General features: G+C 41.5%; 1 protein-coding gene across 1 annotated transcript in view; it reads left to right on the top strand.

Annotated features, from left to right (window-relative positions):
- pcdh11 (protocadherin 11) overlaps positions 1-25,921 on the top strand; it is a 126,291-nt gene that overhangs the window by 32,448 nt on the left and 67,922 nt on the right. The window contains exon 4 of the mRNA XM_056439250.1: positions 23,391-23,450. Within this exon, the coding sequence (XP_056295225.1) occupies positions 23,391-23,450 (60 nt within the window). The remainder of the gene's footprint in view (positions 1-23,390; positions 23,451-25,921) is intronic.

The raw sequence follows: 25,921 nt of genomic DNA, 5'->3' as shown, positions 1-25,921 counted from the left end.
CGAAATCCGAGCCTGGATGAACCTGGAAGTGATTAAGGTCACCCAGGCACACCACATTTGTTTGACCCCCCCCCCCCCCCCCAACCCCCTGTGACTCACATCGAACCAATGTCTGCAAATCCTTTGGGAGTCTTTTGAGGGATTTCTCCTTAATGCAAGCATTGGCCATTTGACAAAGAATGTCGGGAAGAGTGTCAGAATGATTAAAAACACCTGACAGATCCTGATGTTTTTGAAGTTCCCTGATGTCCTGGGAGGTTGCAAGAAAGCATGTTGTCCCCTCCTTACATGACGTACGGTCTTTAGATTTCTTGTTACATATCTGAAAAACAGTTCCCCTCCTCAAGTAGCCAAGCGTAAATCTTCCCACAATCCTTTTCTGGATGGACCAGCTCTTGCAAATAGGGACCACAAGACTCATATTGTTACGCTTCAGTTGGCCTCATTTGTTTTCGACTGGGCAACAATATGATATATGATGTAATCGATGAAAGGTGCTCAGCATGCTGCTACTCATGTGTCCAATACTACTATGTACCCACTATGGGTGCTGACTGCAAAGCGGGAGAGTCACTGAGGTCACACATAGTTCAAAGGCAAGTATCAGTGAAAGTGCACTGTAATGCAGATACATGCCAGTGAGTCAATGCAATAAGATGAATAAAGACGTATTAATAGTTCCTTAGGGTATATGCAAATACATCTCAGTACTTAAATATGCATCACATACAGGCAAAAACAACATCAAGTGAATGAAGTACACCAGATGATGCAACACTGAATCCTGGATTTGTCTCAAATTAAAATCCATTCGGCTCCTTGATACATAATTTAACGTGACTGAAAAGGCTGAGTTTCCTAGACCAGGTCTCATTGACATGATGCATATATGCCGCCAAGCTTTGGGGGAAACATGGATAACATGAGATCATGTCTGCCTTCTGAGGGTGGTATGCACTGAGAGGATCTCTGGCTTGTTTTTGTAACCTGCTATTCTGCTGGGGATCTGTACACAGCTCCTTGCCACAGCCATGACGCTCAGATAGAAATGACACATTCCTCTGGTGTGCATGTAAATCAGAGCGGGGGGATATAATAAAATAACGAAGCGGAGCTGCTTTTTTATCAAGAGAGACCATTGGGACACTATTTTTAGACACAACAATAAGATTGCCAGGGGTGTCCAGTCTCTCCTGTTAAATTATGGAGTTTTATCCACTTGTAAATGTATGGCCGCTTGTCCCAGGGCTTAGACACAACGCTGGAAAGAATTGGTGGCATGTGTCTCCCCCCAGAAAATGTAAATTAAGCCTCTCTGGACTTCACTCAATGGATGTGTCCATGGATGGACAATCTGTCCACACTAATAGATGATGGACATTGTCAGTGAGTTGATTTTCAAACACACAGAACCATCCATTGGCCGCATGGTAACCCTGTAAGACTCCACTCCTTGCCACAGGAAATGCTTTGTCACTCCAATGTGGCAGATGAATACTCAGTATGATCCTGGGGTATTTGTCATCTGGTGTTCTCTTTCTAATGGGTTTGCTGCTGTTGATCCAGGTAAGAGAAGGGCAAAGTGCTCCACAGCAGAAGTTAAGACAGATTCTTTAGAAGTCTTACAAAACAGATGCTAACCTCTCAACCTTGTAGATGTCATAGTGTAAACACTAATCTTATTCTCACTGCATCTTTAGCCTTAACTGCCACTTAATAATTTCCCTTTAGTGCATGATGCTCTTTCTGAATCTCAAGGTTGTTGCTGTCCGCACCAGGATATGCTTGGTTGTCCCTCCTTTTTTCACTGAGGACTGCTCAACCATTGATTTATCCGTCTGGAACTGTGTAAGATATGCATTCCCAAAATTTATAGTAACAACATTATCTCCCACATATTCTCAATACAACATTTAACCTTGCAAATATGAATTTGCAGTTGCAGCGAGACTTGATCTTTGCAAAGTCAGATATTTTCTGGCATCCTTGGCAAGGAGGAGAGGGAAGTAATGCTGCCATGTTTGCCTTTTGGAGATTACACCTCAGAGGTCATTTGAATGACTCGGTGTAATTTGGGTCAAATGGCCATATAGCCTTAAACGCAGAGAGCTACCAACTGCCTGACATGTGAGATATTTCCTCTCTACCAGGTGTGTATTATATAACTGTGTCTGATTGCTTATGTATGTATGTACAGTATGATCCCTCCGTGGACTTTTTCCAGAGTGCCCTTGACTACTTTAAAAGAGAGACATAAAAGGCAGCACATGTCAAGACACACATTCCCCAGCAAAGTGAAAATTCCTGCCCCTTATCTGTTTGATTTTGCACTTTTATTCACCTTTTCTCTTCAAACATCAAGTACGAAAGTCATTTACATGTGCTAGGGACAACCAGAGTTAAAACACAGACATACAACTTACTGCTGTCTCGAGGCAGTCTATGAGGAAAATAAGGCAGTTTTAGGGATGGGTAAAATAAGAAAAACTAGGAGGGGTAACATAAAAGGAAAGAGAAAAAGAAGGAAGGCAGAGGAGGAGGAGGAGGAGGAGGAGGAGGAGGAGGAGGGAAATGAGGACGGTTGGGGGTGAGACCAGTGAAACACAGAGCGGGTATACAATCTAACTAAAACTCTCTGTCGCTTCATACAACTGGGAGATTGGCCTAGACACTGAAATGAACTAAAATTATTGAAGAATGAGCTGCCAGTTGAAAGTGGATTACATGATACAGGTTTAAAGCAGGATATTATTTTTTTATAATTACAAAATAAATGAAGCTATTAGTTTACCTTAAATTAAAAGCAGGAGGGTTCCCACTTCCCACAGAGATATCTGATCCCATGTTTAACTCATTTAAGACTGATTTTGGCCCCTATTGAGCTGGCTGGCAAACTGAAATTAGATTGATAGATATACTTTAACACATTTCCCCCTGGGGATGAATAAAGTGAAGCAGAGCATCTCAACTGCATTGTCGAACTCCTGCTGGCCGAGTGCCATTTCTTTAGCTTGGAAACACAGCTGATGGTTCTTTACTTGAAAACCATACCTGTAAGGTACACGTTGGTAATAAAAAACAGAAAAATTCTGCCATGCAAAAGTTTCCCCACTCCAATTTGTATGCTTCTAAATTCATGAACGTCTACTCAGTGGAATCTGGCACTGTGAGAACACACGCAGCTCGTAATGTTTCTGAAACCAGCCAAATCAAAAGAAAATCCAATGTTTGACTTCTTCCATAATATAAATAACTAATTTATCAATTGTGCTTAAAGAGGTATACAATGGGCAGAACCGAGAACATTGTGTAGCTGGGATAATCCCTTAGAAGATTTATACTGACGTTGCCTTGAGGGGAATAGTGGGAGCAAGAAGCAGATCCCATTCTCGCCTTCTGTCTCTCTATCTCTCTTTCTCTGGATTCACAGTCACTATCACGGCTCCTGATCAGCGCTGTTTAGTTATATTCCATTGTGTTCTTTGATATCCTAGTTAATCTGTGAAGTGAAGAGATTTAGACCAAGATGACAGTGATCCAATGAACTTCTAATGATATACTACTCATGTCTGTAGCCCAAAGGCATTTCCACGATGCACTTTTTGTGCACTTGTGTGTTTGTTTGTGTTTAGTAAGGTCTACATCTGTCATGTGGGTGGCTTTGACTGTTACAAGATAGTGAGGGCATTGCCATCGATGGTCTGACAGCCCCACAGTTTCCCGTGAGATACTCAGGAGCGACTGTAGGCTTTTTTTATTCTTAATGTGTATGACAAAAAACACAGACATAATCCGGGAAATTAAAAAAACATCTACATGCTTGTAGTCAAAGACAAATGTGATCTCAGACACCTGATTTCCTATTCAGATGGAACAGAGCACTAATTCAGGCCAGCGACCAAGTCGTGAGTGGATTAGCTTTTCTGCGGTCTGGCTGGTGAAGCGTTTGATTTGATCTACAGCCAGAACTCCAGCAAACAGACCAGAGTTGTAATTGCACCTTCAGACCGCTTCAAGACCGTCTTACAAATTTACCATGCATATTCTAACACAAGGTGAATTGCGTTGCCTGGCAACAAAGCAAACAAGACAGCATAGATTTGGACAACATCTGGTTGCAGTTCATGAATTCTATCAGTGGGAGCGTTCTGTATGTGCAATTACTTGAACCAATCACATGCAAAAGCTTTTTCAATCTGGCTCCCTGAGTGCTGTCACTAGTGATTACAGTGTGTGCTGTTTAGCAAAAGTGCATTTGCAGTTTGAAGAGCATCCGAAGATATTAGTGGCATCTAATTGCATTACCTGGAGGAGACTGATGGCGCCAGTTAAAACGGCTGGCCCCAGTTCAGGCTGTGTTGAAGGCAAGTGCTTCTTTACAGGTTATTTCATACGTCATGTTTCTGAATGGAATCTTTTGTCGACTAAGGGATTTTCTGACAGATTTAAGCTTCCACTGGTCTCACCAAATACCCCGAGTCTGTCAGCAATTGTACATCTTACCGATAATTCACTTTTATCCATGTGAAACTAAAACAGTGACAGAATGATAATGGCAGTTAATGCGGGCAAATTATGAATGCACAAGTCAAGATTTTTACTTATAAACTTGTTTTGAATTGATTCATACGTTCATATTTGTTTACCTAGCAATAGAGTAAAGTGTCTCAGCACAACGATCCATATTGAAGCAGGCCAGCTGTGAGGCTCACTGCAGTACTCATCCATATGAGTTTGTTTTAAATGTTTCCTTATTCGAGCCATTTTAAATTACCAGTGATCAAATCTCTACATCTCATTAATTATATTGCTAATATTATCTGCTTATTAGACTGACATCTCCATTTAGCTCTTCTTTGCCAAGGTAACACAAATGTAGTTTCTTTAGGAAACCAAAAAGTCATCTCATGGGCAGTTCAACATCATTTTCCAAAAGCCAAAGGCAAATCTTGATGACTGAAAATACAATATGATGAAAACTGCCAAGTGACCCTCACAGGATTTGTCTCTAGCACCTTCTGTCTCCCACTTCTAGATTTAGTAGGGACTGGAGGGGTTTTTACCTCACAGTGCTCACGTAGTCCAGTGGGACTCTCATCTTGGGAATAGCATGGCAGTTTTATTGAGCAGGGAGTGGCAGCGGAGAGAGACGATGGCCCTCAGAGACGTCTGCATGTTTTTCATATTAAACTGCAGAGAGAAAGGCTTAAGATCTCACTGGTGAAATGACTTACATTTTCTGAATAAAACAATGCCAGATAAAGTAGCATAATTATCGAGACTGTGACATATCTATCTGTTGTAGGTGTGACATTTTACCCCACTTTAGCTATCCGACTCCCACCCCTCCTCTCATTTCACTTCTACCCCACCTTCACATTCATCTCTTCCTCTTCCACCCTTCCTCTTCCCCCCAACCCCCTCCCCTGCACCAGTAGCCCTCTTCCTAATTCCCCAACCTCTAACTCCTCCTTTTTTCTGCCTCACTTCCTACAGAGAGTAAATTGTCTATGGGCATTTATAGTCACATTAATATGAGTAAACGATGTGGGGTAATACATCGCTTTCTTTCTCCCAATGAACCATAAGAAGTGGTGATAAAAACAACTTTTCTGTTGTGCGCTTTTGCCTTGTGCAGTGAAAAAAATAAAAGCTGTGTTTGAAGTTCAGATTAGTCTTCAGGGAGTCCCACCTATTGGGACTGTTAACCTTTAGCCATTCAGCTATAAAGCAAGTGAGTTCCATTAAAATACATAATGCATGAAGTACCGAGATTGCATGCCATTGATCAGCACTTGAATAAATTGAGTTGAAATCCTATTAACATAACCAGTTAAACATAAAGTGCGATGAATAAAGTGCAGTATAACACCTGCAAAAATTAGCCCCCATCAGCCACAGTTTTGTGATGGTTGAAGTTGTCAGATTAACTCAAGGCCATTTAGAAATGAACAGTAGTAAACTATAGTATAGTATATTTATCCGTGCAATGGGTTGCTCCCTCCTTACCATTTGTTTTCTGTCATTGCATTTTAGGAGTAGCTCTTTTATTTCCACAACACATAGTGGTGTGGGTTTTAAATGTCGTCATACACAGCCCGTTTGTATATCCAACACACTAAATCCCTTCATAATCCTTAACCTCAGAGACATCTGGTTTTGGCCATTACTTTCATATTATAACAGGACAGAAGGTGGCAATGTCCGTTCAAATATGCCACAATAGCAAATGTTAATTTCTAACATGTATATTGTTTTCACCTCTTCCCCTCTGTTTAAATTTAAATTTGTAATTTAAAAATCTGCTTTTGGTCCAGTATGAAAAGTTGTCATGAGGAGACACATAAAATAAGATAAGATAATCCTTTCTTAGTCCCGCAGTGGAGAAAGGATAACAGCAGCAAAGGGGTAAAGTGCACACAATACCTAGTAAGATCAAATATCACAATAGACAGTAAATAAAAAAACAGTAAACAGTCTACCTGAATAATATATACAATCATATAGAACTGTTTAGCAATGTGGCATCCGAGGGAGCATCTTAACCCGTGGCACCTGTCTTCTTCAGCGTGTGCATGTGGGTGTTTGTGGGAAGACAGATGACCCCCCTCCCCCAACAACCGCACTCCCCTCTTCAGCATAAAGCGTGTGCATCCTCTTCCTTTTGAAGCAATTAGGGCCTATGCTGTCATCTTGACAGGTAGCCTCCATCTCTCTCAATGTATGTGTGTGGGACACACATGCCACACCATTTTAGACAAATTAAAAAATAAAAATGTCTGTCTTGAACTCCCCCCTCTGTCTTGTATCAGGAATAATTAGGTCAATTAATTCAGGTGGATACCCAGCACAACATATGCTTTTTCAGATTAGTTGCAGGGGAGGCTCTGTCACCCGACCTCGTGCAGACTGGGAGATGACCCAAATTAAAGCATGTTTCCTCCCCACCCACTGCTCCCCCTTCCTCCTCAGTTACCCCCCCCCCCCACCCCCAGTGCCCCCAAAACCTCATCCCCCACCCCTCTTCCGGTGCTGTGCCAGCCTCTCCACAACAATGCCAGAGAACGCCTTCCAATGGTAGCAGCTCCTTAATGAAATAGTAATTGTGACTTGTGACTTGCATGCATCGGCTCCTTTCCTGTCCTGTTTGTTACGTTACGCACAGTACACAGAGAAGTCGACGGAGTTCCAGCTCTGTAATTTCATTAATGCTCAGTGTCGCACCTCTGCGACCAGTTTGTTTTCATTACAGCTTTACATTAGCTGCAATTGCTTTCCCAAGTCTGTTGCCTTATTGTTCAAGGTCTTAATATCTATCTAAGAAATGTTGCACACAGTGTACCACATGTACCTGGAGAGTAACATTTACTGGCGTTACACCCAATAAGTGAGATGCATGAAGTGCACTGAATATTCCCTTAAGGAGCTGCGTAATGAGATTTCTGTGTGGCGGCAGTAACAGCTGTTCAGAGACACACAAGAGTGTGAAATATATAAGATCAATATATCATTTATTTCAGTGCAAGTCTATAATGGGCCCACAATTGTACGCTCCATTACTGGACACAAGGGCCTAGACTGCTGACCAATCCTGTCTAATGAAAACAAATGTACTGGCAGGCTGAAGAAAAGAAATACACTACACCACAGTTCACGTTCCAGTGTCGTTTGGTATGAGGACTGCGGCCCTATGCAGAACATCAGGCTTAACAACTCAAGTGTGTCATTATGTGTGGGCAGGGAGCGGGAAAGCCAAAAGTGTCCTAATAGCATGCCGCTACTGAAACAAAAAAACAGATTGCAGTGATTTCATAGACATGTAACTGCAGTACAGAACACATTTATTACAATTAACAAGCAAATCTATCTATCTCGCTCTCTGGATTGCAAAAAAATCTCATTATGTTACAGTATTAGAAATTCTAGATATCATATTGAGATGTTTCCACGGTAGTTTCTTTTATAGCTCTTTCATCAAAAGCACAAATGAGATCAGGACTATTATTTCCACGGTGACCATGCTGATCCAACATCAGTTTTAGCCTTGGATCACAGCGAAACTTGAAGAGAAACCAGGACATATTTAGTGATCCCGGATCAGCACACCTCTACTGAGAGGACTTTGATGAGCACAGCTCCCGATTAGATTCGAGGCCTCGACTGATGAATGTAATCCATCATCTTGTAAGTAATGGAAATTCATGACAATTTAGTTTGAGCAACTCTGTCATAAGCCCTTAGCTTTTACTTTTCAGACTTCCATAACTACAAACAGACTAAAAGGGTACAAGTGAATGTGGGGGCTGCATCTCTGAGAGAATTTTTGATTTGTGACCATGACAGAGATTGAAAATATATCTTTCTATGTTGAAAGTGTCCCTTTTTTTCTCTATTTCTCACGTTTTGTTTCTTTGGATCACCTTTTGCCTTCTCACTGCAGGCAAAACAAAATGTGTGGCAGTTCCATTTCATCAACTAAACTCTGAGAGAAAACATGGATAAAACTGGATGTTGTGTGAATGTTTCACCACTTTATTTCAGTTTGAGCGACGACAACTTCTTTGAACTTGATTTTCCCCCCATGGTGCAGCTACTGTAGCCCATGAAGTGCGTATTCTTGCTCGGCACCGTGGGAATGAGCTGATCAGGCTCTCAACACAAATCTTTTGTTTTTGTTATTCATGTCATATTTCTGTCAGGTGTGGCAGCTCATCAAGCTGAAATAATGAGGCTATGTTCCATGATTTGTGACAACACTCTTTAGATATTTATGTGATTATAAACTGTTCCTTTAAACCATTTCAAATAGTTGGTTCTTGTGACTATTTAACAAAGATCTATTTCTTTTGGTGATGTTTACACCTATAATGCATGGTAGATTAGATTTGAGTGAACCACGATACAGCACCAACAGAGGCTTTAAAATAGTGAACTCTAAATAAAAGACAAAATTAAACATATGAGTTCCATAAACATTAAAATGATAGATTCAGTAAACCAGTTTAAAAGTGGGCGTATAGATTTAATTGAGGCATAATCTGTTGGATGACACGATAGAGGGATGTGGGTGGGGAGTTTTAGCAGCGAAAGAGTTTAAATGTTTATGCTTTTTTGGTTTTATAATTCCAAATACCCATTAAGTGACATGAAATAATGTGATTTTCCAGAGGAAAAACAATTTAAGTATTCTAATACTGAGTCTTACTTTGCCCCTGTTGTGTGATTACGGCGTATATGTTGTATGAATAGCAGTGATAAGCAAATAGCTAATCACACTGAACACCGTGGTTCACATTAAGCTGCTAGGAATGAGACAGCAGGGATAAACGTTGGTTAGTTTTGTATCGAAATATATCGCAAACAGTGTGATAAGAAAAGCCAAACCACACATCCATTCAAGCGTTTAAAAAAGTGAAGTGCAGGTTTTGGATGAACTCTTTGTATACTGCTAGCACAGACAACATCTTGACAGTTGGTTTCAAAGAACGCCTCAGCACCTAAAGAGAGGTGTGCAAGGAAAGAGAGAGAATAACAAAAGTAGTTCAGTCACGCACAACACATCGTTCTTGTTTTTTATTAATCCCTACTGTATATCTCCTTAGCACTTAAAACAGACTTTAGCTATCACCCTCTAACTCGCATCAAAGTCAGCGCTGGCTTGTTCTGTCTTCTTTAAAAACAGACATTTGCCCAAACAACTGACAGTCACGCTTCTTATTATGCAAATTGGCAGGTTGGAGTTTTGTGTTGCGCTCAGTGTCGGGAAGGACTGGTTTCACATCAGATTACAGGTGGAGGAAAAGTGAAGTCCTGGTTAAATGAGATTATCACTTCCCGAATTTGATTTCTACGGTTCCTGCTGACCTAAAAACTGAAATGATGTAATTTGAAGGAGTTGGCCCTCTGTCAGTTTACAGCGCTGAAATCTGACTACCTGGGCTCCAGTACAACTCATTTATAACAGCTAAACTGTGATTGCATCTGAATGATATTGAACCAGGCGTTTCTAATCCATTCATGTTTGCTTATAAACACAGTGTGTATTATTTTGGGCACTGTCTAAACCATTTACCTTTTCATTTCACTAGAAACTGCAGAGGTGAAATGTTCTCGTAATTTAACTATCTGTGTCGCTTTATATTTCAATAATCGCTGATTTGAACCACATCCCTTCAGTTTGGTGCACATGTCGCATTAAAACTTAATTAACTCACCATCCACCACGTGGTGGATGGTGAGTGATGTGGGTCGAATGCCGATAACGCACAGGAGGGAGAACTTTGCAGAGCACGGCGTGCTAAAAATCACACTAATTTGAATAATTGACATTATACATGCTGTGTTGAATAAATAATTAAATAAATAAATAACACCTACGGATCATAGCTGGGTTTCTCATTAGAAGGCAAGCTGTGCAACTTCGTGCCCAGGAATGACTGTCAAGTGAAGCAATTGCAATAATTACAGCAGCAAGAAAGAGTGTGCGTGCGCTCTGGGAGTGGTGGGGGCTTAACGGAAGGCAACGAGGAGGGAGGCGCAGACTGTCTACAGGTGCCTCTGATTAAGGGTAATCTGGGCAGCCCTCCCCTCGCTTGTCTCTGAGTCCCGTTGCCTGTGGTTGCCTCGAGCTCCGTGGCTGCCTGGTGTAATGAGCTCCAGAGCAACTCAGTGGCTGGCCTGCAGGACAGTCCCGACAGAGCCGTAATGAGCACTCCAGTGTACCGATTTGTGCCCCCCACCAAAGGCACCCCCAAGACCGGCTCCCCTCCGACATGTACGGCTTGTTTGGCAAAACCTCCCACAGCCACGCTCCACTTCAACTCCTTTTGCAAGGTAACGGCATCCCCTCTGGGTTCAGTGTGATGTCCCTGCGCGTGTGGTAGGAGGGATGGCCCGCAGCCCAGGCTTGGCATCAATCACTTTACATCGAGAGTGAGGCGAAGAGGCGCTGATAGGGATTGAGCTGCAGCAGAGATAGAGAGAGGGAGAGGGAGAGGTGGGGGGGGGGGGGGCATGGCACACTGGGATGGAGTGCTGGCTGAAAAGTGAGGATAGCTGAAGTGGCCGGGAATGGGGAAAAAGGTAAATGATAGTCACGGAGTGGAGAGGGTGAGGTAACTGACAGATGGAATGAGTGTGGGAGAGAGAGAGAGAGAGAGAGAATGTGGGTATAATGAGGTCTATGGAGGAGGGAGGGTAATGAGAAGGGGGAGAGTCAGAGTCCAAGGTGAAGAAAGATAGCGGGAGAGAGAGAGAGAGACTCTTTTTCCAAACAGCGGTCCCTCTGTTGGTGCTGGGTTGGATCTACGTGTTCATGAAACTGCACCGCTGTGCTTTTGCTCTCTTAAACAACCAGGAGGTTGTGAGAGGTTTGACGGGTCTGACCACAGAGCAGGGCTTTGAAGCTGCCTCACACTGAGAGAAAGTCTATTGGATTTAGAGAGACTGCCTTTCAAAAAGAAAAAAAGGAGGAGAACGAAAGACAAAAAGAATTGGAAAAACAAAATAAATACGGAAAATATAGGATTAATTAATTAAAATAATGTATGTATACAGAAAGCATAATATATATACTGTTTAATGACAATTTTGAAATGCCTCATACGTGTGCTTGTTTGTGTCGATTTATCTCGTTTCCGAAGATTAGCATAACAATTAACATTCCACATGAACCTGTATGCAGATAGCAATATGGCAATCACACACATAAGTGTTGCATTCATTAGGATTATTCACCATCATTAATCGTGGTCATGGACAATTTTCTGGGTTATAAATGATTCCATCTGTTTCTAGCTTTGGTTGTCTTTTTGCATTAGAAAGGAAAAACATAAAGCGGTTGTCTTCAGTTGTATGTTTATCCGAGTTTTTACATTTATGTATGCGTTTGTGTGTGTGAATGCCTGCGCATGTGTGTGTTCTTAGACTCTTGTGAAGTCCAGGAGTAAAAAGGCACCCATCATCTTTCATCTGTGCTGCATTTATTCTACAGTAGCACTGCGGCAGCTGTTGCAGACATATTTTCTGTCTTTTTTTTAACCCCCCAAAGAGTTGTACACTCTGTATTTTGAAACTAGAATCGTGTGCTTCTTCAATGGCAGCAAGTCAGACCACCGTCGCACATTCCGGCATCTGAGAATATGTTTTCCATTTTTTGAAGAAATACACTTGGCAATGGAGTGAGAGTGCAATATTATAACTGGATACACAATATATACAGTAGGCCTACAATGGGAAATATGTGCACTACAATAAGCTACATCTTTATCAGAGAGGATTAGCATGCTCGGTAGGTTGGGATGTGTGTCTTGTTATAATTGCTGTGTTTCAAATCACTTCCCGTTGGTCGTCTTCTTGAATGGAAACTGCAGGCCCAACAACTTCTTTTCAGGAAATGGTTCCATCTGGGAATACGGATTACACAACTACTATTATTAATATTATCGTTGTTATTATTTTTATTGTTGTCTTTTTTATTATCTTGAGAGGGATTAAGGATTTGTCTCAACCAGTGAGTGTTGCACTGCAAAATACAAAAACACTGTCCCGTCTTTTGTTCAGATCATGAATATACTGTATATATGAAAAAACATTAAATCCTGAAAAGGAGATGTTTTTCATTCTCTGAAGAAGGGCAATGTGATCTTTTAATAACAGCATGTCACATAATTGAGTTTAAAAAAAGAATGATATTTGCAGCAGAGTTCAGCTACCGTGCCAGTAACAGTTTTTCTAAAAAAAGATATTGAAATTACAAAACCGTGTTTGGGCTGAAATTGGCTACTTCTGTCACATATGAGTTAAAGATGAATGCATTCAGGAAGTTTCAATCTGGTTTGCAAAAAGCTTTCTGACATTTTGTTTCCACTATCATCCTTTTTGAAATATATGACACAGCAGCACTTTTTATCCCATTGTTACATGTGTTAAAGGACACAGAATGCCGAGAACTGGCCCTGTATCTCACAGAAAAGAGAAATATGTTGTTAACACTCAATATTATTTATGAACTATTAAATTGAGGACTTATAACTTCAAAAAAGTCCACAGAATTGATGTAATTTCTACTTTTCACATGAGCCCCTTTGGCTTCAGGGCACTCTAAACCGAGAGGACACCATAACAAAGCACTGCCCACAGCCACAATTGACCTTTGGGGTTCTGATCCTTTAATGTGTTCCTCTGTGTTGGTGCTGATAAAGCCTCCCTTTGCACTGTCCAAATCTATAAAGCTTTTTCCAAAGATGCTGGTAATGCGGAGTGAGAGACACAAATATCCACTCATTCTATGGCCATAACCTCTGCCTCGGCCATCGATAGCTCTAATAGGTGTTTAGAAGGCCTTCTATTTCCCTTCTTTTGAGAGCCGTTAGATGGTTCGGTATGTCATCCAGAGAAAACGGTTTGTGTTGAGGGGGCGGGCGGAAGCCAGACAATAATTTTTTATTGAGGTCCACTGAGGTCTGAACACCTATTCAAAACCAATCTCTTTTAAATGTGTAACACCGTAGATTTGTATAATTCATGTATGTCCAGCTGAAACCAAAAAAGAAATAGATTTGTAATTTCATTCGTAGTCATAACACTCCAGTTAATATGTTAGAAGCACATGTGGGACATGTCACGCCAGTATGAAGGGCTCCTGGTTACATATTGATTGATCCCTGTGCAACACTAATTATTGACCACGTCTTTATGACAGTATTCCCTTCTTAGTAACTGCAGTATATTTCTCAAGAATTCAGACATATTGCAGTTAAGCTGATGTCTAAAACAATATGCTTTAATAATTTTTTCCCCGCTATATTAATTAAATAAATACGCCAACATTTTATTTTAAACTGCTATTTATAGAATTTCTGGGAATGTGAGGTTTAGTCTTGGCTTGGTAAAAGGCCTACTTGGTTTGTAATTTCTCAGTTTATATGGCTGGTATGAACTATTCTCTGTTAGATATCAATGACTGCCTATGGAATGAATAAACAGTGACATTTGTTTGTGGAACGTAAATTAAAAAATGAGGGTCATACTATGTCAAAACTAAACGAGTATTCACAAAAGTAGACCTTCTCCCATTGTGACGAGTCCCTTCAGCAGAAGGGAGGATGTGGTGAATGCGTGCGTATTCAATACGGTAAAATGTAATTGATATAGATACATCGGCTCATGCTACAATGTGTTGTTATTGAAATGAACACATCTGATGATTTATGAAGTTTATTTTTCTATTGATTTATTTGATTATTATTATTATATGATGTTTAGAAAGTTTATACAAATTGTTTTTTAACTAGGGATACAAATGGCCCAGATTTCTTGTTTCATGTATGGCTTATTGGTATTTAGGACCGGGCTATAAGGGAACACACTTCTATCAACATATAAGTCATATCATTTTCTCACAAAATAGCATGTTTTCCTAAAACTACAGGATTTTGATTACTCGTGTGTGAATTGAATACTTGACACATTTACTTCTCATTAAGTTAAGCACTTTCGTGCAAAACAAAAATCAGATTTGGGGATTATTAATGTGTCACAATATGATTCCAATGAATGACGATAAATTATTATCGCCCAATCCTAATTGCATTCTTTGACCCAATGAGAGCACTTGGATTCTTCCTATTAGCTACCTACTGTCTTAGCCCATGCCTGCTGCCTGGACAGAAAAAACCTCCACTGAGGTTTCACGCAACCAATGAGATTATTTCTGCTTGCATAGCTGCTCCGCCTCTGAAAAAGGTTTGTGTTGCTTAAACCCCAATTTGCCTTCATGTCCTGGTTCATGTGTGGCAGTGACTCCCCAGACTTCGGGGTTGGTCGAGGCACACTGCCTGCTAGTAGTGTGGAACACATGCCTGGCACAACCAGTGCCATAGGGGGAATGGCTCACAGCTGGTTTGATTGAGACCCTGGCCTTAATCGCCCATGTCTCTGCCATCAGTGCTCAAGGAGCAGTCACACACGTGTTAACTGTGCCTATACAAAGGAAACTGATTGGAGCCTTCAAGATTAATTTCCAATCAAATGCTGGTGTTCCTCTGCGAGATGGGTACGAGCAAGCTCGGGCGAAGCATTCCACGAGCGACTTCAAGTCTCAATTGTCATGCAGATGAAGGAAGGGGTCTTTAAGGCTGCCGGTTGTTGGGTTCGGAATGGTGGGGAGCCAAGATAAATACCTCTACTCCTGTGAAAATGCATTCCCCATGCATAATGTCACCCTAAACACTATTGCAAAGGGCTGCAACAGTGGTCCCCAAACTACGGCCCGCGGGCCGAGTCCGGCCCGCCTCCACATTTGGTCCGGCCCCCTGAACAATACCAGAGACGCGTTCCGATTTATTATTTTTTTCACCTGGCCCGCTGCCGTTGAGATTGCAGTGAGACGCGGAGAAAATGTGAAGTGGTGCTCTTCGCAATAAAACATCTTTGATGGGACGTGTCGAGTCTCGGCCAATCAGCGTTCAGATGTCGACAGCGTTTGGGAAGTTAGGTTAGCTTGAATGTTAGTCCGCTACATCTACTGCTGTCACGCTGTAGCGATACTAACAAAGTACCTGCACGATATGATTTAGCATATTTTTAGTATCGATACTTCATTAAAAGAATGCACAATCAGAGCGCACGCGCTGCTCCGCTCCGTTAAATGCTGTCCGCACGCGCAGCTCAGTGCTCACAGCGAGTGGCGTCAACACTCCCCCCCACCCCCGGCTGGCCCTCCAGTAGACAAGGGAAACGTTAGTGGCCCTCTCAGGAAAAAGTTTGGGGACCCCTGGGCTGCAACATGAAACACACAGGGGCCCCGAAAGGTCGATGTCAAGCACCTCTGAAGAGACTGCTCATCAAAACAGAGCGGCTTTTCTGTAATTTGACAAACCGAAATGTTTAGCATACGTTTAATAAATGTACTTTCAAATAGTGTTGCATACATTTTTTCCTCAAATGCACCATTTTGTATCATCTCAATCAAACGCTACTGGGGTTTTTAATCATTCCTTTACTCAAAAAGGCATGCTGAGGAGAGTGGATTTGCTAATCCATAAAACATTTACTTGGTAATTTGACTTGATGAGGTGGCATTTATTTTCATTTATCAAAATTAAGTTTTGCCTGACCGTGAGAAGCAGTCAATAACAATGTACTGCTCATATCATTTTGAACACACTTAATGCACTGCTCACCCGACGAGAGAGAGAACTGCACCAGTAAATTGGTGGACTGTTGCTGATAAGCTTAACAGCAAAGTGGCCTTCAAGCATCTGAATGAGGGCATTAACGGTTGTTTAAAACAGGAATAATAAAGTGATGAACGACAGTGTTGTGTTGCCTTTTGCTATTGAGTGGAAGGTCTGCCAATAGAGGAACATGGTGACACGATTGACTTCTAAGGACCTCAGCAGAAAAGTAGGAGATCATCAAAACTTCTCGAATACCATATTTATGAACCCAAAAAAGAAAAAGAAGCTCAGCCTCATTTCAGGATAATTGTGTCTTTATATAAAAAAGCAGCTTCACACACTCTCATGCGTGCACACACACGTATATTCAGTCATGCACAAACGCGCACATACAAATCCGTACAGACCCCTCTTAATCTCTCCGACACACACACACGTGCACGTTCATGCAAACTTGTGCACAAAATACAAACAAGCACAAATGCAGTGTACAAACACAAAGCAAATGTCCCCACAAAGTAGATGAGCTCCACTCTGTGTCGAATTGAAAGCATCTGCAAAGCCAGTTTCTCTCGGCCGTGGAGGCGTGCATCAGCCGGCAGAAGCGCCTGCTCGGTGTCCCAGGGTGGCTCGCGTAACACTTGGCCTGCTCCCTCGCCACTGCCTGGATCAGAGAGGCCCGCTGCTATCATCTAGGCGCTGGCAGCAGAGAGGCTAGGCTTAGAATGACAAATTGGTTAGAGAGAGTGAGTGACGAGAGCAGGCCAAGAAATATACTTTGAAGAGAGAAATGCATTCCGGGTTGTGACAAGCACACCACATTATATGGTCAAGTGTACACGTCAGACTCCCACAATGTAGACTGATCCAGATCCCAAAGACACTTAAATGAGGCAAGGCGTTCTCATCAAGACAATGCCAGAGTAGTTATCTTTGAACGTCACCCAACATAGTACTGAATTAGAGGAGCTTTTCAGCACACAGTCTCTCTTCTCGTGGCCTCAATTTGTATCCTCTCCAAACTCTCTGAGCGATGACCATGTTGTAGTGTTTGCCTGTTTGGTCACCAACAGTGTGTACTATTCACACATTTCTAAACACACATGTTGTTACATCCAACTAAATCCAAGGAGACCTATCCCCTTATAAACCAGGAAATGTGCACAACTCACTCAAGATAATTACAGAAATATTCATCAAAAAGTGTTTTTCTTTCAATTTGATATCACGCAAATATGATACTCATTAATTCATTATTGATTCAGAATGTTTTTTTGATACATTACAAGACATTTTTCCCATCGTGATCTGGCAACAAATACAGTCATCAGATGATGCTATCCATTTACAGTTTGGCAGAAACTAAATTAAATATAACATTGTTTTATAAATGTTGTTTTGTATTTAATATTGATGTAGAGCTTGATCTTCAGTATGAGCGCATACACAGCATATACATATATATATATATATATATATAAACATATATATACATATATAAATGAATAAAGTTGCCACCTCCTTCACCTGAAGGCCATGCACTGTAGCTGACAGAGTCAATAGAAATACGAAAGCTTGAAATTAAAGAAGATAGAAACTGTGTGAACTGATTTTTAAAAGATATCATATGCTCAGCACTGGTACTTTGTTGAGCCATTATGCCCTGCATGTATTGTGGTCCACAACATTTATATTTCTTAGTTTAAACCTTATCTGCCTGTGCCTTTTCTGGAGGTATCAGGTTTCTGAAAACCTAATGAAATGTCAAAGCAGTTGTAAAGGCAGTAAAAACAATATTAAGCTTTCCAGACACATTTTAGATTATCATAAACCCGCATGCTATGCCATCCTGTTCTAGTTAATCCACAGCAATATTGCACTTATCAAAACAATCCACGGCACTGAAGACTGTTTAATAAACACAAAATCTCCACTGGTGATCGAGTGGATAGTGGTCGAAGGCTTAATTTTGGAGATGTATTGGATTCTAGTCTACTTGGGGAGAATAACATATGTACTGGACGGTTTGCATAGCGTACATTCATTCATGAAACCATGAATCCTAAATTTGATTAGAGTGCATATACTAAGGAATGAGACCCCACCATTTTATCATATATTGTATTATACCAGATTCTGTCTATTGTAATGACTGATAGTGAGTTAGTTCTAAACACATTAGCTTTGTAGGTTGTAATTACTTTGTTTTTCTCGAGGCTTGTTGGCACCTTGGTCAAAGGGAAGCCCCCGTGTGCTTCTAGGACTCTCTCTCATGTAAATTAGGGTCTCTTTCCTTGCCAAAGCAATCATGACATTGCACTGGTGCAATGCTAGGTCTGCACATAAGCCATGTCAGATGCACACACACAGGACACCGGATGTAACCCCCTTGAGTTCCCTCTCTGAGCAAATGGCAGAGCCGCACCAGTTGGCATCTCCAGAATTTGGTTTGAAGTTGTAGATTATTTTACTTTTGTTGTCAAATTGCTTTGCAAATGAGGCTCACCATGGCACCATTTCAAAGGGCTTGTGCTATATGTGCAGCTTCCTTCAGGCACTAGTTTCTGAACCTTCATCATTCTGTATGCATATGCACAGTACTGCACTAAAGACACTGAAGACTAGATAAACATGCCAAGCAGGGACGGAGATGGAAGGCAGCATGCTTATGTCTAGTTAACCTGTCTGAATATTGTTTCTGTGTGCCTCAGCTTGACTGACAGGGTATATCTAATGACTTGGCAGGTCCAGTCAACTCCTCTCGCTGCGAGCCAACATCGCTGCGACGCGAGCCTGTCGGTACATGCTGCTGCACATACATGCTGCACAACATCAGGAGAATCAGGCCTCTTCTTACTCAAGGCGCAGGTTCTCAGGCGACCTCGACTACTGCCTCTCCCTGACTTCCCTCCGCCCTGGGCTGCTCTGGCTGCCCCCCATCTCATCGCAGCTGCAGCTCATCAGCAGCTCACTTTCACACACCCTTCACACCCCCCCACTTCCTCACACCTCCCACTCCTCTGCTGCTCCGCTCTTGGTGGCTGGGTCACTGGTCTTCCGCTCTGACGGATCGCGGCCCTGTCCGATCTGCCCGGATTACGCCCGTCACACCCAGGATCATGCACATACCGCACCAGCAACTCAACATCGCAACGACAGCTCATCGACCTGCCCCTCCTGCCCTGCCTCTATCCTCATCACTCCTGGCTCAGCTGTCTTGGCTCCTCAGTGGTGCAGCTCCCCAGGACAGCAGGGGACACAGCATCTTCTACCTCTTCCATCGGACTGAAAACACACCACCTTTTTTATATATGGATTAAAACACAGATTAGGCACACTTCTAGCAGCATAGCTACTTTTACTTATGGTACTTTTGTTCGTTATGTTATGAAATGTTACTTCCTATTCTTGTTGTTCTTAGTTTGTACTTGTACTTGAAATTGCACTTATTGTAAGTCGCTTTGGATAAAAGCGTCTGCTAAATGACATGTAATGTAATGTAATGTAGACAGTATACAAGCCTGGTAGGCTTTTACCCATTAAAATTAAATTCAACCACGCCTTATAATGATTCAAGGTTCGAGTGCCATTCACATTGAAATGTTAGGTTGCTCGAAGCCACATCAAAATAATTGTTTTGATACGTGCCGTTTCTTTCTTGGCAATGACATTAATAGGGGGTGATCGTACAATGAGGATAAAGAACTTGTTTCAGGTATGTTGACTAAATCTGAGGCACGTAATCACCTGGCTCGCAGTTATAAGGTTTTAGTCTGGGCATCGTGGAAAAGGCTTTACGATACAAGTGTTGCACATATTGCGTGCACCTTTGATTGCATGTCCAAGTCAGCCAGTAAATAATAATAATGCAGGGATTGAAACACTGCAAAATAGCCGAAGGCTCAGAAATTGCTAATGAACAGCAGCAGCGTGCAGTTGGGGGTACGGTTGGAGGTTGAGGTATCTGAGACCTTACTTCCTGTTTCAAATAATCTCTGGTTGCTTTTTTTAATATTCAAAACATATGGGTCACTGCATCGAATGAGGGAAAACAGTAAATTTAATATGGACTCGGATGGCTGTAAAGGACTGTATAAAAACGATTAATGGCTAACATATTAATGCATCTTATTCTCTTTGCACGTTTTCAATGTGCTAATCAAACACAAGACAGCTTTTTCTTCCATAACACGTGTGTTTTAGGCAAGTGTGATTTGTGTTGCAGTCTACTTTCAGTGCTTGTCAAGAGGTATTCTCACACTGCAGAGAACCATCACACAAAGGGAAATCCATGGAGAGGGACAGAGACAGAAAGCAAGAAAAAGATAATATATTTGGTGCTGTGTGCTGCAGATCAAAAACATGGCAGTCACATGATCAAAGGCATTTGATAATCCTTGAACTATATTACTCCTTTAATCCTAGTGAGAGTACTATAATTTATTGAGGTGTGGTGCTGGGGGTCTGGGGGGGGGGACATTGTCAGGGTGGCAACAGAGTAAGCAACGCAGTAACTAGCTGCTGGAAATGCAATTTACTAAATGTAGCTTGGCCCTTTTGATGTTGGTGGGGAGGACGACAGAATAAAGCCTCCTTGTGTGTGTGGAGAGTGGAGGCTGAGCTGATGGAGCTAGAAACACAAACGTGCCACAAGTCCCTGTCCACTCAGTACTGAATAGTGCTCTTGTTTTTCAGGGGACTTGTAAGGGAAGTTGGCTTGTTGAATGTGACCAGACTACTATATACTACATCTGGCACATAGAAACAGAAAGGAAGTTATACATGGTTTGGTTTCATATTTCTTTTGAAAAAGCTTGAGTTGGATAGTTCTATTATACCGTTATATTGCCGCTACAATACCACTATACCGTAAGTACATAATTACTTTGCTAATGTGTAGATTAGTTTAGTTTAAGGGTAAGAATAACCCTGAAAAAAACAACAACTTGGATTCTTGCTAAATCAGCATGTATCGAAGAAATCAGACAAAGAGGCATCATGTTTTAGTTATCTTTCCGTTTCCTCAGAAAATAAATGTTGTTGTGTATCATAGCCTTGTGCTCTCTGGGCCTCATCAAATGACTAGAACCACCTCAAGTGCTCCGAAAAGACTAAAACATCAATATATGGTGTAATCCAAAGCTCTCAGTTGCAAGCCTTGTCAATAATGTTTGCATATCAGATGCGAAATGTTCCAGACCAAAAGGTGAGTTGAAAAATGTGTTTTCCTTCCATTGCTTTTCTATTCATGATTTATCACCTGATAACGTAAGCATCATTGCATTTGTGTTTCCTGTAAAAACAGGGACTATGACTTATTGCTCATGAAGCTGCGTGCTTTCCGTATTGATAGAAAAATTAATGATTAATTATTACTTTTTTTACACTGGAGCTATGTGACGAAGGAACATGGCCTAAATGAAAAGTGACATTTTCCTCTGCTCAAAGAATAAAATGAGATTGCAATAGGAGGGGGGGGACTGTAAAAAATAAAACACTGATTATAGCCTGGGGAGATCTTCCTATGTGATTGTGTTTGTGTCCAAGAGAGGGAGAATTATTGAGATTATCTATGGTTGGCATCATGCTTGAACAGAATCCTTTTGTTATATGAAATAAAGCACTGAATCCATGCAGAAACACATTATATTTGTATTTGATAATATTTCTTCTGCATCATTTGTGCCTTCAAATTGAATGACGAAGATTAAATAGAAACCATATTTTTGCCTCAAATCTAAACAGGCATGAAATATATTCCAACATTTGCTGCTTAGTGACTTTAGCAATTTTCTCTTCTGATTTCTGACATAGATTAAACAAAAGACTTAGACCTTTTCCTTTTGTTAGTATCACATGAGACCAGCCATTCTAGATTGAATGAGTTATATGGTTATATTATTACCGATGATTGTCAATAGTGGCACATGCCAGAACCATCTGCATATTGTAAAAGCTGGGGTTCAGGTCATTGGAATGTCCTCAGATTTGTGTTCATCTCCTTGAATATGCAATATAAAAAAATAGAAGTCACAATATTTGAGACTGCTTGGAATCAAGGTCAATCTGTTTCCCCCACTGTAATTCATACCATCCTCACACATGCAAAGCACTCGAAAGCAAATTCCATTTATCCCCAAAGAAAATAAGTCATAATTATTTGTCACATCAATTACGATATCATGGTCATATAGTCTACTCAATCTGTAGGGAAACGTGTGTCTACTTATTCCATCAGCCCAGCAAGGCCCATTTATTCATTTATATTTAATGCTGCAGTGAAAGCCTGGCTGTTTTTTTCTTCTTCTTTTTTTACTCTCGGAGTTGCCTCGGCCAGAGAGGTGTTCTCCTTCTATGTTGCAATAAAATATAGATGTTAAGAGTCTGGAGAGTTGAGTGTGTCATCTGTCCTGGTGATACCATAAGGCAGCCATTAATAGTGTCAGGGAGCATCAGACATACCACAGGCACATAATTGGATATGAGGGCATAACTGAAAGCACCTGCTTGGAAATCAACAGGGCCTTCCCGGGAGGCAGGCCTTTGGTAGATTCCCAAAAAGGTTTGCGGAGCTCATCCACATCCCTGCTGGGTTTACTTCCCTCATCTCTCTTTTCATTTCTCACCGAGGTCAACTCAAGATGGCTTCTTGTTTTCTCTTTTTTATGATGGCATTGTGAGTATGCAAATACTTTGGATCTTTGCATAATCACAAGCAGCAGGCCATCTGTTGTTGGCTTGTTGGCTTACCTTGCGTCAGCTTTTTAATGGTGTTTTCTTGTATCTGAGTGATGTATTGGTGTATTAACAACGTGATAATCATTTAACCTAAAAAAATGAGCTGTGTGCAAGAGTCTGAACATATGTTCAGTGAAATCGTCTCACAAAGGAGGATTTAAAATCGTCATGGTGGGAACAAAGGAAGGGGAAACTGGAAAACCAACCAAAGCACATCACTATACCCACTCACATGGTTGACGATAAGATGATATTGTCAAGATAAAGATTTAAAATACAACTGTCAACAAAAGCTTTGGTTTTGAATTAGTGGCCTGCAAAGATTGCAAGTAGCTTAACCCCTCTAAAATATATTGCACAAATTCTAATGTTAAGGACGGGGAAATAAGCTGCAACTGCTATCACTGAAGGTTTGCCTCGGAGATGCACTCCACAGAAAACATGTCCCTAATAATGTGTTTTTTCTTGTAGAACCTGAGCCAGACACCGGAGAAGTCTTTCAACTCACCGCTCCCCATTTGTCCTCATAAGGTAAGCTGTGCTTTCAGACAAGGGATCAGCAACAATATGTAAAGTAACAACTATTGTTCGCATTTACAGCTTTTGTGTGTGTGCCAACTCACATATCACATTCGTACATTAGCTTTATATCATGTCAAGACCATTCTGATGTTTTCACATATTTAATGTTCTATGCACCACACTTTCACAAAAACAATGTGCAAATTAATTTCCTTATCAATTGTTCTAAAAAAGTCACATTTTCACTTAAAAGCAAGCATATTTTGCACCTCTCTCAGCTATTTTTGTCTCTGCATTTCATTATGGTATAACATGTATTTGACAAGAGGCGAAAACGGCAGATTTATTCAACGATAATTAGTCCTGTACATGCACAGTCAAAGTCTTCACTTCACTCTGATGCTCTCAAGTCATTTCCACACATTGAAGTCACTTTCCTCTTCAGTTCCTGCTCCTGGCGCATGCCTCTTGCAAATGTGATAACGTGCTATGTAGTGAAATTCACACAATTTCAGTTCACTTAGCACCAAATGTGTCAAAAATGCCTGTGTCCTTTTCTGGATGAATGGCTGGTACGGTGGAGAGTGGCTTGTTGCAAGAGTGGACCTTGGTAAAAGGAGCCCAATAGAGGGGAGCTGTCTGACAGCCTGTCATCAACTGTTCAAAGCCTAACACTCCTCTACATCGCTAACGCACAGCTAGCTGTCGGAAATGACTTTGCTGGCATTGAAAGCGTTGGATGGTAGTCGGACAGTGAGTAATAATAAAATACGATAGGCCTACGTCTCCCCCATTCTGTCATTGGTAAATCACAGAGAAGGCAATCAACTTATGTTTGGAAGTCTGTCAACACGGCATGTCCTTCACATATCATTTGCACTTTTCACATTCAGGTAGCCTCAGTCTGAAGTAGTCTGGTGTAGGACGGTGTGTTGCAGATGTTTAACACAGGAGCACTTCTTGCTCTTTCGCTCGAGCGTGTCTGTGTTCGTCCCGTTATTTCTGGCCGCCACATCTCACTCTCTCCCTCGCTCACTCAATCTCGTTCCATTTTCACACAGCTGATCAGGGCCGAGGAAATGGGGGAACACCGTGGGTTTGCGGATCGTGTTATTCAATTTTTAGCTGTTAGCAGCGCAACATAATCTCCCTCTAGTCAGCTCACATTAGTCTCCATGATCCGCACCAACCCAATATGTGCAGTGAATGCAATGGGCCAGCTGGGCTAATTCAGTATGTCAGTCAGCTCTGGAGGCTGCTAAAAAGAGTAAATGGCTGGATTTGATTTATATAAAAAGAATATTCTGATTATATTGCCTCTCAAAATAGAATATCCTCTGTCCTTTTACACTTCTTTTCATCTGCATTGTGTGTGCATCCCCCAGATAGATAGTGGAATGAACAGAAGGCTTTTAAACTGACTACTCTGTGATTATATTAAGAGTGTGAGAGCGAGGAAAGACAGGGGAGGGAGGAGATCGGGTGCCCGAGCACTAAGTATATATAATTGCTTCTTGACACATTGGCCAAATTCTGCAGTGCCAGGATCTAAGCGAAGATGATTAACGGCTGTCCGAGTGAGTGGGCACTGCAGGTCTTTTAGGGCCTTTGGTTTCCATAGCGATCCAAGTCTAAAGGCCATATATTGCATACTGAAAGTCCCAGAGGTCCACACGTTGTTAAACTACAATTATAACTCACATCAAGAGCATTGTCTGTCCACAGCAAGCACTCTTATTCTTCTGCCAAGCGGTTTGCTGCTTTTGCTCTCTTTCTCTCTCTTTTCCTTTTTTTCCTCCTCTATTCTTCTTAAATGGTCTCAGTCAGAGTCAGAATCCGTTTATTGCCAGGAATGTTTACACAAACGAGGATTTTTTTGGCGAAAGGTTCAACATTTGACATGACAAACAACAATCAACGTGACAGCAACAGTGCAAAGTGTGTATTAACTTAAGTATAAGATAAGATAAATAAAGATAAACAAATAAGATAAAGATAAACAAAGATAAACAAATAACGTTAGAGTTTAGGTGTGTGTTTCAAGAGACATGTGTGTTTTAAGTTAAAGTGTATGTTACATGTGACGTGTGTTTAAGTTAAAAGTGCATGTTAAAGTGACGTGTGTGGAGGAGGCCTCCAGGAGGGAAGAAGAGGGAGGAGGAGTAGGAAGAAGAAGAAGAAGAAGAAGAAGAAGGAAGAAGAAGGAAGAGGAAGGAGAGAGGAAGGAGGGGGACCCGGGCTCCATTGATGAGCCCGACTGCCGACGGGAAAACACTTTTGGTGTGGCGGGAGGTCTTTGTCCTGATGGACCGCAGCCTCCTACCAGAGGGGAGGGACTCGAACAGGGAGTGTCCAGGGTGGGAGGGGTCAGTGACAATCCTTCTGGCCCGCTTCATTGACCTAGAAGTGAACAGGACCTGGAGAGATGGCAGATTGCAGCCAATAACCCTCTCGGCCGAGCGGATGATGCTCTGCAGCCT

Source organism: Pseudoliparis swirei, chromosome 19, assembly GCF_029220125.1.
Source record: "Pseudoliparis swirei isolate HS2019 ecotype Mariana Trench chromosome 19, NWPU_hadal_v1, whole genome shotgun sequence".
Lineage (NCBI taxonomy): Eukaryota > Metazoa > Chordata > Actinopteri > Perciformes > Liparidae > Pseudoliparis > Pseudoliparis swirei.
Note: the sequence above shows the minus strand (reverse complement) of the source record. Positions and strands in the feature narration are given on the sequence as shown.